General features: G+C 41.2%; 2 protein-coding genes and 2 non-coding genes across 4 annotated transcripts; 3 read left to right on the top strand and 1 right to left on the bottom strand.

The window, feature by feature from the left end:
* Nucleotides 1-6,719: 6,719 nt before the first annotated feature.
* On the top strand, nt 6,720-10,260 carry LOC143346639 (uncharacterized). The gene is made up of 4 exons (XM_076774932.1): nt 6,720-6,831; nt 8,292-8,535; nt 9,257-9,434; nt 9,536-10,260. The coding sequence occupies exons 1-4, from the start codon at nt 6,723-6,725 to the stop codon at nt 9,743-9,745; spliced, it is 741 nt and encodes a 246-aa protein (XP_076631047.1). The 5' UTR covers nt 6,720-6,722; the 3' UTR covers nt 9,746-10,260.
* Trnar-ccu (transfer RNA arginine (anticodon CCU)) lies at nt 7,437-7,509 on the bottom strand. The gene has a single exon. It is a non-coding gene; the product is annotated as a tRNA-Arg (tRNA).
* Nucleotides 8,635-8,707, top strand: Trnam-cau (transfer RNA methionine (anticodon CAU)). Its single transcript has one exon. It is a non-coding gene; the product is annotated as a tRNA-Met (tRNA).
* A 4,625-nt stretch (nt 10,261-14,885) lies between the features above and the next one.
* On the top strand, nt 14,886-17,770 carry LOC143346144 (uncharacterized; the record flags this gene model as incomplete). Its single annotated transcript, XM_076773949.1, has 5 exons — nt 14,886-15,117; nt 15,342-15,625; nt 16,360-16,593; nt 17,080-17,574; nt 17,687-17,770. Coding segments are annotated over 4 exons (1,221 nt in total), but the record flags the coding sequence as incomplete, so codon positions are not given.
* Nucleotides 17,771-18,060: the final 290 nt, after the last annotated feature.

Genomic DNA, 18,060 nt, shown 5'->3' with positions numbered 1-18,060 from the left:
CCCCTCGGATCGACCAGGGTGTCTCGTGGTATCCATAATTGCACGATAGAGTTTGAATAAAATAACCTGCACAAATGCCAAATATATGAAGTTGTAGATTATGGTTGTGGCATCGAAGAAAGCAGTACGATACAGTGGAACTTCGTTTGTCCGAAATCCGTGGCTAGCGTCAGTTCGTAGGACAGAATTTGACGATCGAAAAGGGTAATTCGGGCCATCTTGTAAATACCAAAACGTATCCATCTTGTTTTCGCGTTACATGACCGGGACAGTTTAGTCTGTAACTGTGTTCTCCGTCGCTGTGATATCGATTTGCGATTTAAAATAACGCTGCGGAAACGCGGCACGGCCAGGGGGCGGTTGCGTTCAGTTGGAGAGGAAAAAAATAGGAGGAGCGTTTGATCGGCGAAGGGAGGACAGCTCGCGTTAAATATTAATAAGAGCCAGTGTCTGGACAATGTCTGTACACGGAAGCGTTCCAACAAAGCCACTATAATATTGGGTATAAACCGTTGGAAATTACTCGGTCTTTGGCGTGCTGTCTAATACCGCTTCAACGACAAACGTAATTAAATTACTCGCCATTTTTCTTCTTCGGTCGAGTCGATAATGCCTTTCTCAGCCCTCGTAACTCCGGGTCCATTTGGACCCAAGCCAACTATTTCAGCTGGTGGATAACAGGTGGTTCGCCCTGTACATGCGCGTAATATTGTGTAAGAATATTTTCCTTCCACCTGCAAAGTCACTACGGGTGATCAAATACATAATAATATTTTATAAAGATTCAGAAATAAAAGCAGTTGGTTTTATTTTCTAGGTGACTAGTACCTATCCTAACAAGTAGTTTGGATTGAACTTGAACCGAGCTCAAATTGAAGAAATGCAATGAGTTCTGAAGGGCTCTGAAAGCGAGGACGAAGGAACGAGAAGTTTGAATTGCATTAGAGCGACGGTGCTTTTAATCTGATCGGAAATTTCCATCTTGGTTCCTGCGTTCGATTACATTTAATCATCGTCCTCGAGCGAATTAACTGGAACGTTTCGCGGTTTGGCCGCAAAGGGCATCATCCGTTCACCGGAATGCAATTCTTCAACGGCCAGAACTTAATCATTTAGGCTATTTGGTCCCGGCGAGGGGGAAAAGGAAGCCATGCACAGCCCTTTGGTTCCCAGGCTGTCGGCAAACTGTGGCTTACCGCGCCGAGCACGGTTCTTATCCGCACTCATCCTTGGTAGTAATTCTTGGCGGATCGACTAGTCGTTGTTATCGGGCGACGAAATGGCAACGCACGCCTTCTACGGAAGAGAAAACGAAAAGTCTAGAGAAGGAGAACACCCACGCGAGCGTCTATTGCTTTTAGTATAAGATTGGATATATAATTTTTAATTACAACTCCTTTAAACGTTCGCGTAAGTCGAACTTGTTATGCTGTGCAAGGATTATAACATGATACAGGGTGATCAGCCACCCCTGGGAAAAATTTTAATGGGGTATTCTAGAGGACAAAATAAGACGAAAATCAAGAATACCAATTTGTTGATGAAGGCTTTGTTTAACAATTATTAACGTTTAAAGTTCCGACCGTACTGAATTTTTTTCTCGAAAATGCGCAGGATTTCGGAACTATGTGTATTCACCAAAAATGATTGTAATCGACCCCTGCAAACAAAAATAATTTTTTCAGAACGATTTGAAATTTTTGAATTTAATTGTTAATAACTTTTTAACGAAGCCTCCATCAACAAATTGGTATTCTTGATTTTCTGTATATGTATCTAAATTGCAGAATCTTCTGTGGGCGGCTTGCTGTATGGAGAAATGGTAAACGAGACAACAAGAACTAAGAGAAGGAGAGGGGAGGAGCGTTTCTAGTCTTGGGCGTGTAAATGGGACTCCATCGGTAAGGCAATCTTAACAGGTCCTGCCTTAGACGTCAGGACAATCAGTGGTTGGTCGAGAAGTGTATACTATGTAGGAACGGAAGGTCAGTAGAGCGCTTGCGAGAGAAACAAGAGCGTAGCCCTCTGGTAGCCCACTTCTGCACAACTTGGATTTCATTTATAAGCCATTACAAAACTGGCGTACAAGTTTTACGTAACAACACTAACCGAAAAGTGTAAGGGATTTTTCGAGGTTCTGAATGTAGCTATGGAAGAGGATTGGCCCAGGCAATAGGACTAGAAGCTATGTTTACGCGTAACAGGAGGAAGAATAAAAAAATAAAAAGAAAAGTAAAAAAGTTAACGAGATGAGGAAAGCAGCTAATCGGTACACCTGACACCGAACGTACCTCGAAGAGCGAGGCGCGGAAGGCGCGGAAGGCGAGATCGTAAATAGCCAAAGTCGAGCAAAGCAAGAAAAGTTTAATCGCATCTTTTGCAACCAGCTGGGGAGGGGATACGTGCTGGCTAAGGCGGTAAATGGGGTTGGAAAGGAGGATAGGGGGAGGGTAGGGAGTCCTCGTGACGACTTGATGAGATAACTTTGCTCGAGTTGTGAAACAACGGGGGCGTCGCGCGATTCGTGACTTTGCGCGAGGGTGCAAGGAATCCGTGCCTCTTGCGCGCTAAAGGGAGGCGGCAGGAGGGTGGCGTACGGGGACGTAGGATAGAATTAAGGGCCAGACACGCGACCCCCTCGCCGCGCTGTCGTTCTCGGGTGTACAAACTGTGGAACACGGTGTCGTTGCGTGATCCGTGGCTTCGTGTTCATCGCCTTTCGAACCTACGACGAAACTTCTGCGTCCGCGTCGACGTTAAAAATACTTGTTGAAGCAAACGACGCGAGCCTTGGACGCTGGCTGACGTATACAGGATACGCGTTTCATCATTTACTGGAACGAAATAATGAAATCTCGTGGCGCCATGTTGGATTTTATCTGCGTTCGGAATACGAATACCTCTGCGACACGGTTTCAGCGCGAGGCTCGAAAGAGAGTTTCAGAAACACGTGGCTCGTAAACTTTATTTACGTTAAACGTTGGTTAATAGGGTTGGCCCGTGTCTGTTCATCCCCGAGCGTGAATTATCGAGCTAGAAATGTTAGTTTGTTGCGCAACCGAGATGTAAAAGCACGAGTGAGCGCGAAACTCGATGGCCGTAGGAAGATATCGGTGGCTGGTGTGTAATCCGTGGTTTTCAGGACGTCGATTAGGCAGATTACCCGGGAGGTCGAGCATCGTAATGGGGATCGAAGGGGTTTTCGGGGCGCGTAAGGGGGCTCAGGAGGTCACACGACGCGATGTCACGTTACCCGTTGGCCGTGGACAGGTGTTTTGGTTCGCACGGGCAAACCTAGCGAGAAACCGCGGTTGCCCATCGCGGGGGCGTTCGCTATCGCGCATCGAGCCACATAATGATAACGAGCGTCCGACAAAGCGACGCGAACGCTGCTCGTAATGCTCGGGACAATCTCGTTTATTGTTTTCCGCTACGATGCGTCGGGATCGATCGAATGCACTATGACTGTGATCGGTGATCGTAATATCGGTAAATCGATCCGAACGATATTGTTTCGCGTGTAAATTTGATCGAACGTATTTTCAAAGTTGCGTTACCGTCAGCGGTGAATCCTGTATTTGAAAAATTGGGTGAAGCGACCGGAACCAGTTCCGTGAAATGATTCATTCCGTAGTTCTTGCACTCTGGCACACCTGGCGAACTTGCGTTCATGCTAACTGTTGTTTCTAAGACACCTGTGTACTGCGGCCTCGTGAGATCACGGCCACATGGCAGCAAGCGCATCACCCTTCGCCGCCAAATTAGATATTACGATAACAAATGGCGTTATTTAACCCAGGGTGCCTGCCTCCCTCTCCGCCAGACCCCAGGTTAAATTCGAACCAGCGATAGAACCCGAATCGCGCGTCCTTTTCTGGCACACTACGAGGACACGCCAAGCCGTAAATCACCGTCGCGCCTGCAAACTTTCTTCGTTGCAATTATCGTTCTGTAACCTAACATTTGTTGGTACGAAACGAACAAGGATTCTCTGCTATCCGATTCCTGGAATCAGCAAACTCACGAGACGCCGATCGCCTAGCTTCGATTCTTCGGTTAACTAGGTACATATGTAGATCTTCTAAGGACGAGCATTCATCAGCAACATTTTCCTCTACAGTATTCTCTTCGTGCAGTCTAAAATTTTGAAGATCGTATCTAATGATCCTTGGTACGCATCTAATAAAATAATCCATAGGGGCCTGGACCTGGACAACAACAGTTTAATTACCAAACTGTGTCAAGAGATTTTCTACTCTTAAGTTAACTAATAGATTTACTTAAGTTCTACGTTGCAGTTAGGCTTCTTGCGGACATCCTATATTTTGTTTGTTTGTTTATCATTATTCTGTTTTTCTTTCACACTTACGTATTCACCAGTACACTATTCGTGCCATTGCTTAGTCAACATATTCAGTAGAAATTCCTCAATGAAATTTATTGTAAATTCAGTACTGTAACGATAAAAAAAATATATTTTCTTCGCTTTTTTACATTTTGTACAGATTGATCGAAAGAACAAAAGTCTCTACATGTTTTCAGAGACCACGTCGCAGAAAGCAATCGATCTCTTGACCGCTTAATTAATAACCGTGTCGAAGAAGGGGGTTGCATCATTGATGAGACTAAAAAATAATTCGAAACCCCGGCCCAAGCCTCATCAATGTTGCAATCCCCCGTCGTTGTTGGTCGTCGATCGTCTAATTTGGTTCGTAATAATTAAACATTCGCTGGCATGGAAGTGTCAGCTGCCGATTGTCCCAGAGACATTAGAAACACGTAGAGACTTCTGTCTAGCCTGGCGGAACAATATTCTTGCGTAGACCGACTAAAAGTGCGGATAGTTGCACGCCGCGGCGATACTCGGGGGAAAAGTCCGTAGAATTACCGTACTTTCTGATCCACGATAAAAGAATCGCTCCGAGGTTGGTTTTTTAAGAGTTCTGTGGGTACTTTTAGGTTAGGGTCACACGAGCGTCGGAACGATGTGCGTTTCTATGTTCTTCCTTGTCTTGCAAAACAGAGAAGAAAGACAGACAAGACCGGCGTTCCTATGTCTGCCTCGGTTGTTTTCAATTGTAAGACAAGGAAAAACATAAAAGCCGCACGTTGTTTCGTCGCTCGTGTGACGCCAGTGTTAATGTTGCCGCGCCGTTGGGTTATCTGACTTCACCAAAGACTACCGACACTTTTGTAATTATGCCGCATTCTGGAATGGTGTCGGTGTTTTATTCAGCAAACAAACGTCCCTGAATGTGTCTCGTAAGTGTTCTGTGGTAGCCAACGACTGCAGCTGCAGCATCGACCACATCGAGCACTTTGTTTTTCTTCACTGACTCGTCTCGTTGACCCAAGTGTAGACAGCGAACCAGTAACATCTAAATACATTTATTATCGTTAACCTGTGGCCATCATTCTGTTTCGTTAAATGTGTAACGAGCGCGTCGAATTATTAAACGAACGAAAACGGGGAACTTACGTAACAAGTTCGCATTAGAAATTCATCGAGTACCTTTTCCTAGTACGTTAGGTTGTGCAATAATTTTACCAGAAACCTACGGCGTAACCAAACGATTAAAGATATTGTCCACGACTGGATAAGTTCGAAGCAACCGTAAGAAAGAAAATTATAAATATTTACTAAAATCGTTCTTTATGATATTTCTTTCCTACAAAGGAATAATCATAAGATGGTCGACACCACAGAGAGATGACTTGATGGCTAGGCACGCTGATTGGCCGTAGCGAATAGCTTGTCCTTGTACGCATTGTTATTATTGGCTGAGACGATCGCAATTGCAGACGTTGATTGGACGTAGGTCCAATCTATGAATTGGATGAATTTAGTCTGGTGGAAATTGGGCTACTCCCGCTGCCCTTACGGTGTTCAGTTTGTAGGTGCCTAGCCAACGAGTCATCTCTCTATCTCTCGGTGATTTTCATGAACAAAGCCCAGGTGGAAGAATCCTCGGTCGTGCACGATAAAAGAAACGACCTGTTACGAGCGTAGATCGTAGATTAGGGTCGTGATAGGCGCGGGGGCGAGCAATTACTCTTAGCGAGTCTCGACTGACATCCCCGGAGCAGAGGATTGGCTGGCTTTTGCCTTCGTTGACCACTCGAAACCCGCGGTGGCTGCTCGGCCCTAACGACCCAGGGGCGGAACGATGACTCTACGCACGCGTCGAGGGGCGGGAATCAACCCCCGGGAGGACGAATTGGAAATTCTTCCGGTAGCAAGGTATGCAGCAGAACAGCACGTGACGCGAGACGTCAACAGGGCGAATGGGAAGACGGGGATCGCGACGATCAACGGAGTTTTACCAACTTTCTCTCGCCTCGGAGGAACGCTGTCGCGGAACTCGGTTCGAAGGTGCTTCCGATAAAAAATGTGAATAAATTCGTCGACGACAGGCGATAGAAAAACCTAATCGCGAACCGGTCGACGAATGATCGATAAGATGACGGGCGAGACGTTTTCAGCGCGTCGAAGAATTTCTTTTGTCGCTTTGAATTAATTGGAAATTGCTAGTCGAGGGAAACAGTTTCTGGGAGGAGGGGGGGATTAATGGACTCCGCGGGGCTGTCTTCGCGGAACTGTATCGTCCAGTTCCTGATGCATCGTCGATGCGTTGACGAAAAAAAATAGTGATCCGATCGTTTCGCTTGGGATTACGTGACTCTATCAGTGTCCCAGACTTCCATAGGATTATTTCGAAGGAATGACCTCCCACGCGCACGCAAGAACAATTTGTACCGGAAACACAGTGTCCGGCGCATTTTCCGCGTTGCACCTTTTGAGAAGTTACAACCTCTTTGGACCAAGTTCAGGTACTATCAAATTGTTACGAATTAATTACGATGGAACTATACAAATTCTACAAAGATGAAATTGCCCTTTTTTGTAGATTTTACTAATTCCAGACAAGTTATCGATATACGTAGATGACTGAGACCAGTCTAGAGAATATCCATTTATTCGCAAATAGAATTGCTCCTGAAACAAAATGCCGTTTGGTTTGTTCGGTTCTTTACGATTTGTTATTATTGTCACAGCAGTTAATTTTTTTAAGTAATACGTCCCCGTGACAACAATATGTTTATAAAGATTAGATTCCGTAAAATACGCAATGAACCAACGAAGATTTCGCTGGAACACGCGACGTTACTTATTTAATGCCGTAGGATCGATCGAGCACATGAATTCGCTTAACGTTGGCTCAAACTATTATCTTTTTGATACGTGTGATTAAAATATTGCTCGAAACGAACGGGGTTGATGTAATTACAAATCGTTTTATCAATTTTTTCTTTATCTCGGAGCAATGTTGCTTTTCGACCATTAGTAATTCTTATTCAAATGCAAATGTTACGTAAAAAGGCAACGTTATTCGTTAAACAACGAACGATGAAAAAAAAATATATTCACAAAGAATTACCCCTGGTGGGACTCGAACCCACAATCCCCGGTTTAGGAGACCGATGCCTTATCCATTAGGCCACAGGGGCTGTTGATGTTCAGCTTTTTCAAAATGTATGCCATGGTACTAAGACACGATAAAATCATGTAATGCTAATTATTAGGTTTTATAATTCTAATAAAGAAACGAGATATCGTACAGAGATGCAAATCATTGTATCCATTGACTGTGTAATGTATGCTTTTACAATACGTATAGATTCGATATACTATAAGTATTCGACCATATGTTGGAATATTGGTGACCGTCAAAGCCAAACAGTCCAAAGCCTTTTGCTGTAGGAGAATTTATGACAAAACGATGGTCTGCACGTGGCCCCGAAAGAATGTGTTTCTACGAATGGAACCCGAGACGCTCGTCGAAGGCCACTTGAAACACGTAGCTATCGGGCGTTGATGGTTTGTTTAAAAGAATTCATGGGAAAGTTTTGAAGAGATAGGCAACCCAAAGTAGCACTGCTAAAGAACAACGATTCTTTCTTGAAGAATCTGGCCACGGAAGACAGAAATACCATTTGGTAAAAGGACTATGAGAAACCTCATGGCACTTACCTTAGAACCTCGTCACGGGACGAACCATTCTAGTAGTTTTATAACACGTACGTCGGCCAAAGCAACGTAATTTGCAACGCGTTGTTTAGAGTATGCTTTGAATAAATCACTTCGATGTCCATGATTATACAAATATTTTTCGTTCCGAGAAAGGTACCTACTCCTTTCATACGCGAAGGAAATATAGGTATTTCATAAATCTGTTAAAAATCATTTTTCCCAGTATTACTAATTATAATAAATTACACTGAATTTGTAGACTTGTGCAGATACGAGCCAAGCAATTCTAGAGACTACAGCTTTGGAGATCCGAATGTTTTAGCAAACTCCAGTACACCGGACACAACAATCGGCCGAACACCATCGCCATTAACACCATCGTCACTGTCTGCTACGTTTTCCCTTCCGGGATCCTTGCTCCAACCACCATTCTTATCTGCCGTGCCACCTTTAATGCAACCTTTAAGTGTACCACAGCCATTCTCGAACGGTAATGCAGGCAAGTTAACGTTTTGTTAATTTTTTCATTGATAAAATTAAATATAGAATAGTTATCGAGCTTTTGTTCTTAACATTAATCGTTAAAAACATGAAATACAACCGCCTCGGTAGCGCAGTTGGCAGCGCGTAAGTCTCATAATCTTAAGGTCGTGAGTTCGATCCTCACCCGGGGCATATGTTTTTGCATTTTTATTCTTTATAAGAATAATACATCTCGCCTTCGTCGCGTCGATATTGAATGTACATTGATCACGCTTCTTTCGTTTCTGAGCAGAGCAATTTTAAATAGTTTTTTACGTACAAAATATTTTAACGAAGGATTAAAAATACATGAGTAATTATTCGAACAACATAATTTAATGTTGTCATTGAATAAGCAAAATATGTAACATTTTCAAACACAAACTTGATCGTCTTTAAAATAATTAAATATAAAATGATTATTTATCCTAAAAGAAAATAATTGGTCGTTGGTAAAACAAATTTCACTGTTTTATTACAAACGAGGTATATTGTAGACCTCGTTTGTGATTTTATATTGTAGGTGTTTACGCTTGTTCCGATGGTATGATATGGTAGACCAAGTTTGTGGTCGAAAACGGTCAATATTTCATTTATTCAACGACAATGTTAAGTTTGATTGTTTGAATAACCGCCGTGGACTTGTATTTTTAATTTAAAAAGGTTCTCAGTGGGTAAAATAAGCATCGATAAAACAGGTAGTATGGTAACTCGTCATCTTCTGAGCACGAACGGCATCACGAATGTGCACCGACGACCCAGAAGTGAAAAAAAACCAATCCCGGACAATCAGAAGGATGAGAAATACTATGAAAGACGTAAACGCAACAATCAAGCAGCGAAGAAATCTCGCGATGCTCGTAAAATTCGAGAAGACCACGTGAGTAAAGAGGCATTTGAAGAAAAAACAATGTAATAAAACAAAAATGTTCGTCTAGGAATTGAATGTTCGGTAATTCTTAAATCGATGTTACATTGTAGATCGCATTGCGAGCAACTATGTTGGAACACGAGAACGCAATTTTGAGGGCGCAAATACTAACGCTTAGAGAGGAAGCGCAATCTCTACGACATATGTTAATTAAACAGCAAACGCCAGCGTTGCAGTCTATTCAGCGTTCGATTTCCTCCATGACACCTATCAGAGTGTCTCCCTCGCAATCTGCAGCAACTTTGGATTGTCAGATTTGAAACGAACTTTCTCAAGAAGATACGATGGTGGAAATGTTTAGTAATTGAATAAGTATTTTTTGGATAATAATCTCAAAGGGCTGTATCCGCGATGTGATATTAAACTGCTCGGTCAGACATAACCTTGTTAGTAAAGCCAGATTAAGGCTTTCAAGTTTTACCACTGATCTCTTGTATATGTATACATTATATGGCGGTCATCTTGATAAGAAAAGTGGGGATAACAGAATTTGTAGGTACTTTTGAAAGAGGAAACGTTGTATTTGAGAACTTTCTCATCCTGCATTTCCCCTTTAACTCATTTATAGAATGATTTAATTTGTTGAAACACGTATTAGAAAACATGCCTAAAAATATGCTTTATTTTTTACTCTGACGTTATCAATGAATATAGTATAAATTTATTGAACAGTACTTGAAAAAGTATCTTAAGTTCGCACGTGAAATACATTGAAGTTTGAAGATATGTGGATGTAGATATTTCGTGATAGATTTTGATTTCTTAAAGAAATTAGTGTAAATAGTGAACGATGTATTATTTTGTAACTATTGATAAATAAAACTTTACGTATTGAACGAAATAACCTTTCAAATCATTCTGGAAAAAATATTGTTAGCTGTGGGAGTCAATTACAATAATTTTTGGTGAATAGACATACCCCCAAAATCCTACCCACTTTCGAGAAAAAAATTCTTTACTCAAAATATACTGTGTGGTCGGAAATGTTTCTATAACTTTTTAACGAAGCCTCAATCAACTAATTAGTATCGTTGATTTTCGTCTTATTTTGACCTCTAGAATCTCCCATTAAATTTGTTTTTTTGAACACCCTGTATATTATTTTATTCAGCTACATGTTATTTAAAATGACTATGCTATAGTTTATTCGAACGGTCAAATAATTTGACGATTGTCGTGTACAGTACGCTTTCGTTTTCACTAATTGTAAGTAATTTCCGCGGTTTTCGATTCACTAGCTTCGTTTTCGTTCCGCAGTCGCGAGCAGAAATCGCCAGTTCCTTTTACTCTCTGCATTCATATTTAATATAAACACTTCCCGATAAAACTATAAGACACAAATATACATATAGATAAAATCGAGACTGCGTTGCTTTTATGAATATATTATTATCGAGTCACTCGCTAGAATTCGATCGAACGACGTGGATCGATTGAAATCCATAAACAAATTCGTATGCTTTACAAAAATCTGCATCTACGAATTGCTGTTTATGCTTATTCTTTGTCGATGCTACAATTCCATTAACAGTTGTATTAACCGTTAATGGTAATGCCAATTTTGGAACGATGATCTTGCCAATATTCGGTTAACAAATTTGAAACGACGTAGGACTACGTTACCGATCGCGAATCTGTTTATACATACATGGAATATAGAAAAACATTGCACGAGTAAAAGATACAGCGCTTCTACACATACGCAAACTGTTCGTGCACGTGGGCGTATAATTATGCGACATGAAAAGCGAGCGTACGGCGTTTAAAACTTTCGAGTCGATAGAAGGGTTAACTTGAGTTTGCAGTTTCCCTCGACATCCTCGTAACAGCCTGCACGATGGCTGTAAGCGACGGTAATGTTTGTTCAGTGAGAGGCACGGGGTACCGTAGAGAACCGGTCAGTTACCCGAGAAACACTCTGGCTGGTAGCAGGACGATCGAACGTCGTCGACGTACCTAACCTCAAAGTCTCGGCGTTCTTTAGCGATCGACAGCGGCGAGAGACCGGGGATGCAAAAGTGGCGGGAAAATGGTGCGTCGACGATGAACCGCGTTTAAGAATTTCGTGTTACGCGGACTTTCCGGCACTTAGTCGTCAAAATGTGCGTAGAAGTCGGATACGATGCAGTGTTTGATAATGATTCTGTGTATCGTTCGTATGATCGCGGATTCCACGGAAACTGACGAAGAAGAATGGGGTAAGGAGACTGAATTAAACGACAAATAATTATTAAGGTTCGAAATTAACCGACAGCAGTATCTATATCCTTTGATGTCGCTTCAATGTTTCGTTAGGTAAGTTACAGCTTTTGAAATATTGTAGCGACATCACTACTGCTACTGACGACTGTTTTTCGAAAATTTGATAAAACGCCCAGGTCTCATTGACATTAACTAAAGCAAATTAAACCTCGCGCCATCAAGATTGTACAGAGGAAGCCAGTGCACATAACGAATAGGAATTATCCTTCCGTGTCCCGTACTTAACGTAATTATGATGACGGAAACATAACGGAAACGGATTTACCAGACACATGGAACTTGGATATTAAACACACTGTTTTTACACTTTTACTTCGAAGCGTCGTCAAGAAAATTGTAAACGAAACTATGGTGATTAATAAGAAAAAAAAATGAAATTTACTTTACCATGTTCGAATAAACGACAAAGGGCTAAATTTTTGCGGATTACATTGCAATCTCAGATAATAGCAATTTACATACATAAATATAGTTGGTCCACATTCTTTGCTACAATTTCACCAAACAGAATATTCCGGGTGGGTTGATTACTTAGCGAATTATCATCGAGGAATGTTTACTATAAAGCGATAAGGTCGTGAACAGGAAGACCAGGTAGAGACTCGCATCTTCTCCCACTTTGCAATATCCCTCGTGCTGTGTCGGGGAACCCCCTTCGCTTACGTCACTGAAAAGCGATTGTACTGCAACGACTCCGTCCAATGTTGCCCGAAACAGAATGTTGGAATTTATCGGGTCACCCATGAGAGGAGGCACATCACGGGGAATATTTTAGAGTGGGGGAAGATGCGAGTTCCTACCTGGTCTTCCCCTTAGTCGCGAATGTGGCACCGAAGGCATCTCGAACCGGGACACGGTCGCCATAGTAACCGCTCGAACCCAAGAATCGCTGGATTAACGGTGAAATTGTATTATGCGACAACTATGCCAATTATTACGACGAATTAACATAAACGTTTTAACAAGACGACAAACACTCCGTGCCATAGCAGGCAGGAAAGCGTCGTTGCGTGACCAAAATTCAATTGCTTTCTATCTTCTGCGATATAATATTCCTATTTTGTGATAAATTATTTAAAAAATACAACGTTCACCTTGCATAACAAGAAGAAGTTTCGTAACTAAAATATTTTTACGTCCATTTTCTTAAATTTAAAGTTAATTTTTTTTACGATAGAATTGAATTACATATGTTTGAAAAAGGCTAAGTATACTAAAGGAGAAAAATGGAACTGGGCGCTCTTTCGAAATCGACCGATCTAGTTTCAGGAACAAAACTCACGACCATGAATTGATGGGAGGCTGAAAATCGATCGTCCCATTTCTCGGACCGGTTTCACGATTGTCAAGCAAGCCAAAACGAGTTTCCATTAATCTTCGTTTTCGCTCGTATTACACGCACTCGTGGAGGATAATTAAATGAATTGCTGGACGACTGTCTAGCGTTTTGATTGCTCTTTCTAATTCGAGGAAAGTGTGCGCATCTTTCATAAAATAATAAATATGTAAACATATATTTTATCATACTTTTCGTGGATTTTATCGATACATTTAAATAAAAATGTTACAAGGAGTATTAGAGACTTAATATTTCGGTGCAAATGGATCAAACCAATTAGAAAATTAAGTAATCGATGTCAGGATACCGTAAAGGTCGATTCTTTATTTCTTCATTATCTTCGTGTGATCATTACGACAAAAAATTGAGACGTTTTTATGCTCGATTGTAATTATATCATCCTGGGACTGGTCTAACGTAAGCAACGAGATAATTAACTTCGCAACAAAGTAGGAGACACCAGAAACCCGTTCCCGTGTAGGTACACGACGCTTGTTCTTTAACTTTCTCGGTTGTGAATTTTGTTTTCTTTCGGTAAAAAAATATTCTTTGCGTTTTTATTAATTACAGTAACATTTTTTGGTAATTTAAAATATTTATCGAACCAACTATACTCAACGTGAAAGTAATAGCGTGTATGCGATATTAATAATTAAAGATTCGTTATCTTGTATTGAATAATAATTAAAGCTCGTGTACATTTTAATGAACAGCAGGTCTGAAGTGGTTAATTGCGGAAATATAATGAGCAACGCGTCGTAACGCTGTATCTGTTGTGCATAATAATTACGATTACGACAACGGTGAAAGTAATCCCACTTTATTGTTACGCGTAAATTTACAAGATGGAGTTTAAAAATTGTATTTTTTCGAGATTGAAACTTCCCGGGGCTTCTAATTGTTTGCAAATACCGCAAAGAGTATTTATTTATTAACGAAATATATTTAGTTTGAAAGCTATAAACGGTAGAAAATAAACTTGAGAGCTGCTTCGATTCCCATTGAACACATAACGAGGTTACGAGTCCTACCTGGTGACTTACTCTTCCTCTTTGAAGCAGGTTCAAGCAGCATCTGCATGTGGGTGCGCGTGGGGCGACCCACACACAGATACATCGCTTAATAATCTTTCGAGATGCAACGAAAGTAGAATCTCTCTAGGTTGTTCGTTTTTTCTACCTAAATCTACGTACTACATATCGAAACGAGGAGCACGTGGGAACAGGTTTTGTAATAAACATATTATGTTATTGTCGGCAAACGTTAATATCGCGTGTGATCCCTGCGTTTCTCTTCCATTAACCTGTGTGTTAAATTTTTATATATCCTGTAAATAATTAGACGATTATCTACTCGAGTACCTCGTGTAATAAGACATCAAATACTCAACAAACTCTAATAAAAATTTGTCGATTGCGCTGTTCGTTTAACACTGTATACCTCGGGGCAAAATTTTAATGCAAGATTCTAGAGGCCAAAATAAGACGAAAATCAAAAATACCAATTTGTTGATCGAGGCTTCGTTAAAAAGTTATTAACGTTTAAAGTTCCGCCTGTGTAACGGCAATCTGCGAACAGCTGCTAGTGGTTCTCATTCAGAAAACTGTAAGGCTGTCGATACGTCGGGAAGTAGAGTTTCTCATTCCGAGTGAGAACCACTATCGCTTGCACGCAGCTCTAAGCAGATTGCTGTTCTACAGGCGTAACTTTAAACGTTAATAACTTTTTAACGAAGCCTCCATCAACAAATTGGTATTCTTGATTTTCGTCTTATTTTGCCCTTTAGAATCTCCCATTAAATTTTTGCCCTATGGTTGCTGAACAACCTGTATAATCGCGTTTATCGTTACCAGTGCAGGACGAAAGGTTACCAATCGCATGTACGATTAATTACAGTAAAAGGATTAGTACGAGACTGGGCACCATTAGTATGGCTCGCACCGGGTGAACTATTTTTGCCTCTCGGGGTGCCCGAGTTCCTCGACAACATGCAATCCGACAACGATTATCTTCGCACCAGTATCGACGTAGGTAAATGATGAATACGGTACGCGGTCGTTGAGATTAACGCTAGATTTAGGGAGACTGGTTGCACATATTTTTATCGAAACCCGCCCTGTTGACGATTATATTAAGATACGGGTTTCCTTTTAATTAAGATGTACAGTTGAAACGACGAGTTCCATAAATCTAGCGTTAAAGATCGCTCGATCGATTTACCGCGAATCGAATAACCGAGCAACTCGCGTCTGCAGAGACGTTGCTGAGGAATCGGTCGTCGTTCTTGTACGGCCGGAAGCCAGCGGGTTCGGTGCCGGTTTACACTGTCATCAAGAATTGCGTCGATCCTTTGGAGGCCTCCACGGACGCGATAAATTCGATGGTCGCGAGGGAAGAAAAGAGATTACGGAGAAAGGGGAGCGACGCGTCGATACGTTCGCAAAATGCGCTCCAATTGGATGATTTCGGATCGTCGATGATTCTGACCAACGACGTCCCGGAGAAAGTTTGGAAGGGCGATTCTAAACTTGGCGTCGAGGTAGGTACAATGGGAATCCCGTGAAAAAACACGTTTCAATCTTTAGTTTGACACAAGTGTTTAAATGTCCTGAAAATTGTAAATAAGTTAAATAAACACCTGATTGATCTATACATATACAGGGTGTTCAGAGGCCAAAATAAGACGAAAATCAAGAATACCAATTTGTTGATGGAGGCTTCGTTAAAAAGTTATTAACAATTAAATTCAAAAATTTCAAATCGTTCTGGAAAAATTATTTTCAGTTGCGGGGGTCAATTACAATCACTTTTGGTGAATAGACATACCCCCGAAATCCTACTCAGTTTCTAGAAAAAAATTCGAGAAGGTGTGAAATTTTTCGACGAAATTAAAATATTTCAAATCATTCTGAAAAAAATATTGTTAGCTGTGGGGGTCAATTACAATCATTTTTGGTGAATAGACATACCCCCGAAATCTTGCGCATTTTCGAGAAAAAAATTCAGTACGGGCGGAACTTTAAACGTTAATAATTTTTTAACGAAGCCTCCATCGACAAATTGGTATTCTTGATTTTCGTCTTATTTTGGCCTCTGGAATCCCCCATTAAAATTTTTCCCAGGTGTGGCCAAAGATCCTGTATGTATAACAAAGCAAAAATCTTTTCGTCGTTTAAAAAAATAAAATAATTATAAATAAAAGAAAATCCATACCACTGGTAGATCATCGATTTCACTAACATCGATTAGTTTCATTTGTGCCCCCGCTTGCAGAAAATCACAGATTTCGAGAAAAAGAAGAAAAAATGGAACAGGTCCCGGAAGCTGCGCTTTCACGTGACCTATTGGATGTTCTATCCGTTCAGCGAGGGAAAGGCAGTCTGTGTTCTGGATCTCGGATTTTTTGGTAGCTGGCCGATACCCACTGTAGGCGGAATGTGCCTTGGAATGTTCAAGGAGTATGGCAATCACGTCGGCGATTGGGAACACATGAGTCTATATTTTAAGGTAGACAAGCTCACGCTTCGTTCTTCGTGTCGATACAGTTATTCTTGTATGCATTCAACTTCCATTTCATTCAGCATACCGTCGTATTTACGGTGTAGTGTGGTCGATCGCTGCCCTCCCCCTTCTTCTCCTCCTCCGACCAAGAGTTACGGTACCTTAAAAAGTATTTTTATTATCCACTTTATATTACATTCGAAATGTTTTCGAGTACGCATTTCTATAAATAAGTAATTAAAATATTAATAAATGAATTAGAGACAAATTTTAAGTCGTACAAAAAAAAGTTTAAAATTATACTACTACGTATCACTCCCCTCCTAAGCAAGTCACCTGGATCCACCCTCGGTTCGGTGAGATACGCACTCAGGATAATCTTTCCAAAAATATAAGTAGTTTGAAGCAATTATTTTCGGAAACTTTTCAAGCCCACGATGGCAATAACCGATAACGTGTAACAGATACGCACCTTTTCCTGTTTTAATTTAGGATGCCAGTCATCCTTCGGCGATGTATGTCTCCGCTCACGATGCCGGAGCTTTCTATCGGTACGATCTGCGAAGCGGTACTTTTGTCTACGAGAGCCAGGAGACGCGTAAAGGCATTTTTCAGAAACCGATATTCCCAGAAAGAGTTTACACCGCTGGTGGCTCTCATCCGATACTGTTTAGCGCGCGTGGATCGCACGGACTCTGGACAGCACCAGGAAAGCACAAATTCGTGAGATTGCCTCGTCTTTATGACGAGAGCGGTTTCGGTACCGCATGGCCCACGTGGAAGAAGATGGAATTGCTTCTAAAGGAGGACAATGGCATCCTACCTACTTGGATGACTTTCAGGGGCAAATGGGGCAACCCTAAAAGTAACTGCCATCCTCTGGTCAGGCTTGGCTTTAATATTTGTGAATTTGTCGACGGACCAACCGGTATTCCTATGAAAAAGTCGAATTTTCGGTGCTAATGTTAGACTTTTATGTTTAGCAAGGTAAAGACTGTTTATTTAACACTTTCGATGATGCGTGGATACGCACGCTCTGGACTTTCCATTCACACCGTTTGATATTTTTTTTATCAACCCTTTGATGTTCATATTTTAGCCTTCAAGATCGCCTAGTGTCACTCGATTTATATCTACGGGGCATTTTAACAGAAAACGTGTATAAATGGATAAAATATAATAAAATGAAAAGACTCGTTTAGAATTTAATCAAATCCTTCTCCTCTTTTCAACTTGAGCTGTGCAACTACGACGATAATTTATTAGCTTCACGCTGCGTTTAATTAACACGTTAAATTGTTCGTATAATTTTTTGACGTTATTCGTTATTGTGAAACTATATCGCGTTGTTTAAACTCTGCACGATAATCTTACTCTGCGCGGGAAAACACAAGCTGGGTTTTATGCAATGTAAGGAGATCGAGAGAAATTTCAGTGACGTCAGAGATAGAAAGGGGAAGCTAGTCGATTTAC

This window comes from Colletes latitarsis, chromosome 10, assembly GCF_051014445.1.
Source record: "Colletes latitarsis isolate SP2378_abdomen chromosome 10, iyColLati1, whole genome shotgun sequence".
NCBI lineage: Eukaryota > Metazoa > Arthropoda > Insecta > Hymenoptera > Colletidae > Colletes > Colletes latitarsis.
The sequence above is the reverse complement of the archived record's forward strand: the minus strand, read 5'-3'. Positions and strand labels throughout refer to the sequence as shown.

What these genes read in the sequence shown, in the direction of transcription:
- LOC143346639 (XM_076774932.1), top strand. Translation starts at nt 6,723, where the DNA reads ATGACCTCCCACGCGCACGCAAGAACAATTTGTACCGGAAACACAGTG. An exon ending in CCTCTTTGGACCAAGTTCAG is followed by an intron (nt 6,832 to 8,291) that starts GTACTATCAAAT and finishes CTGAATTTGTAG; the next exon opens with ACTTGTGCAGATACGAGCCA. An exon ending in TCGAACGGTAATGCAGGCAA is followed by an intron (nt 8,536 to 9,256) that starts GTTAACGTTTTG and finishes TAAAACAGGTAG; the next exon opens with TATGGTAACTCGTCATCTTC.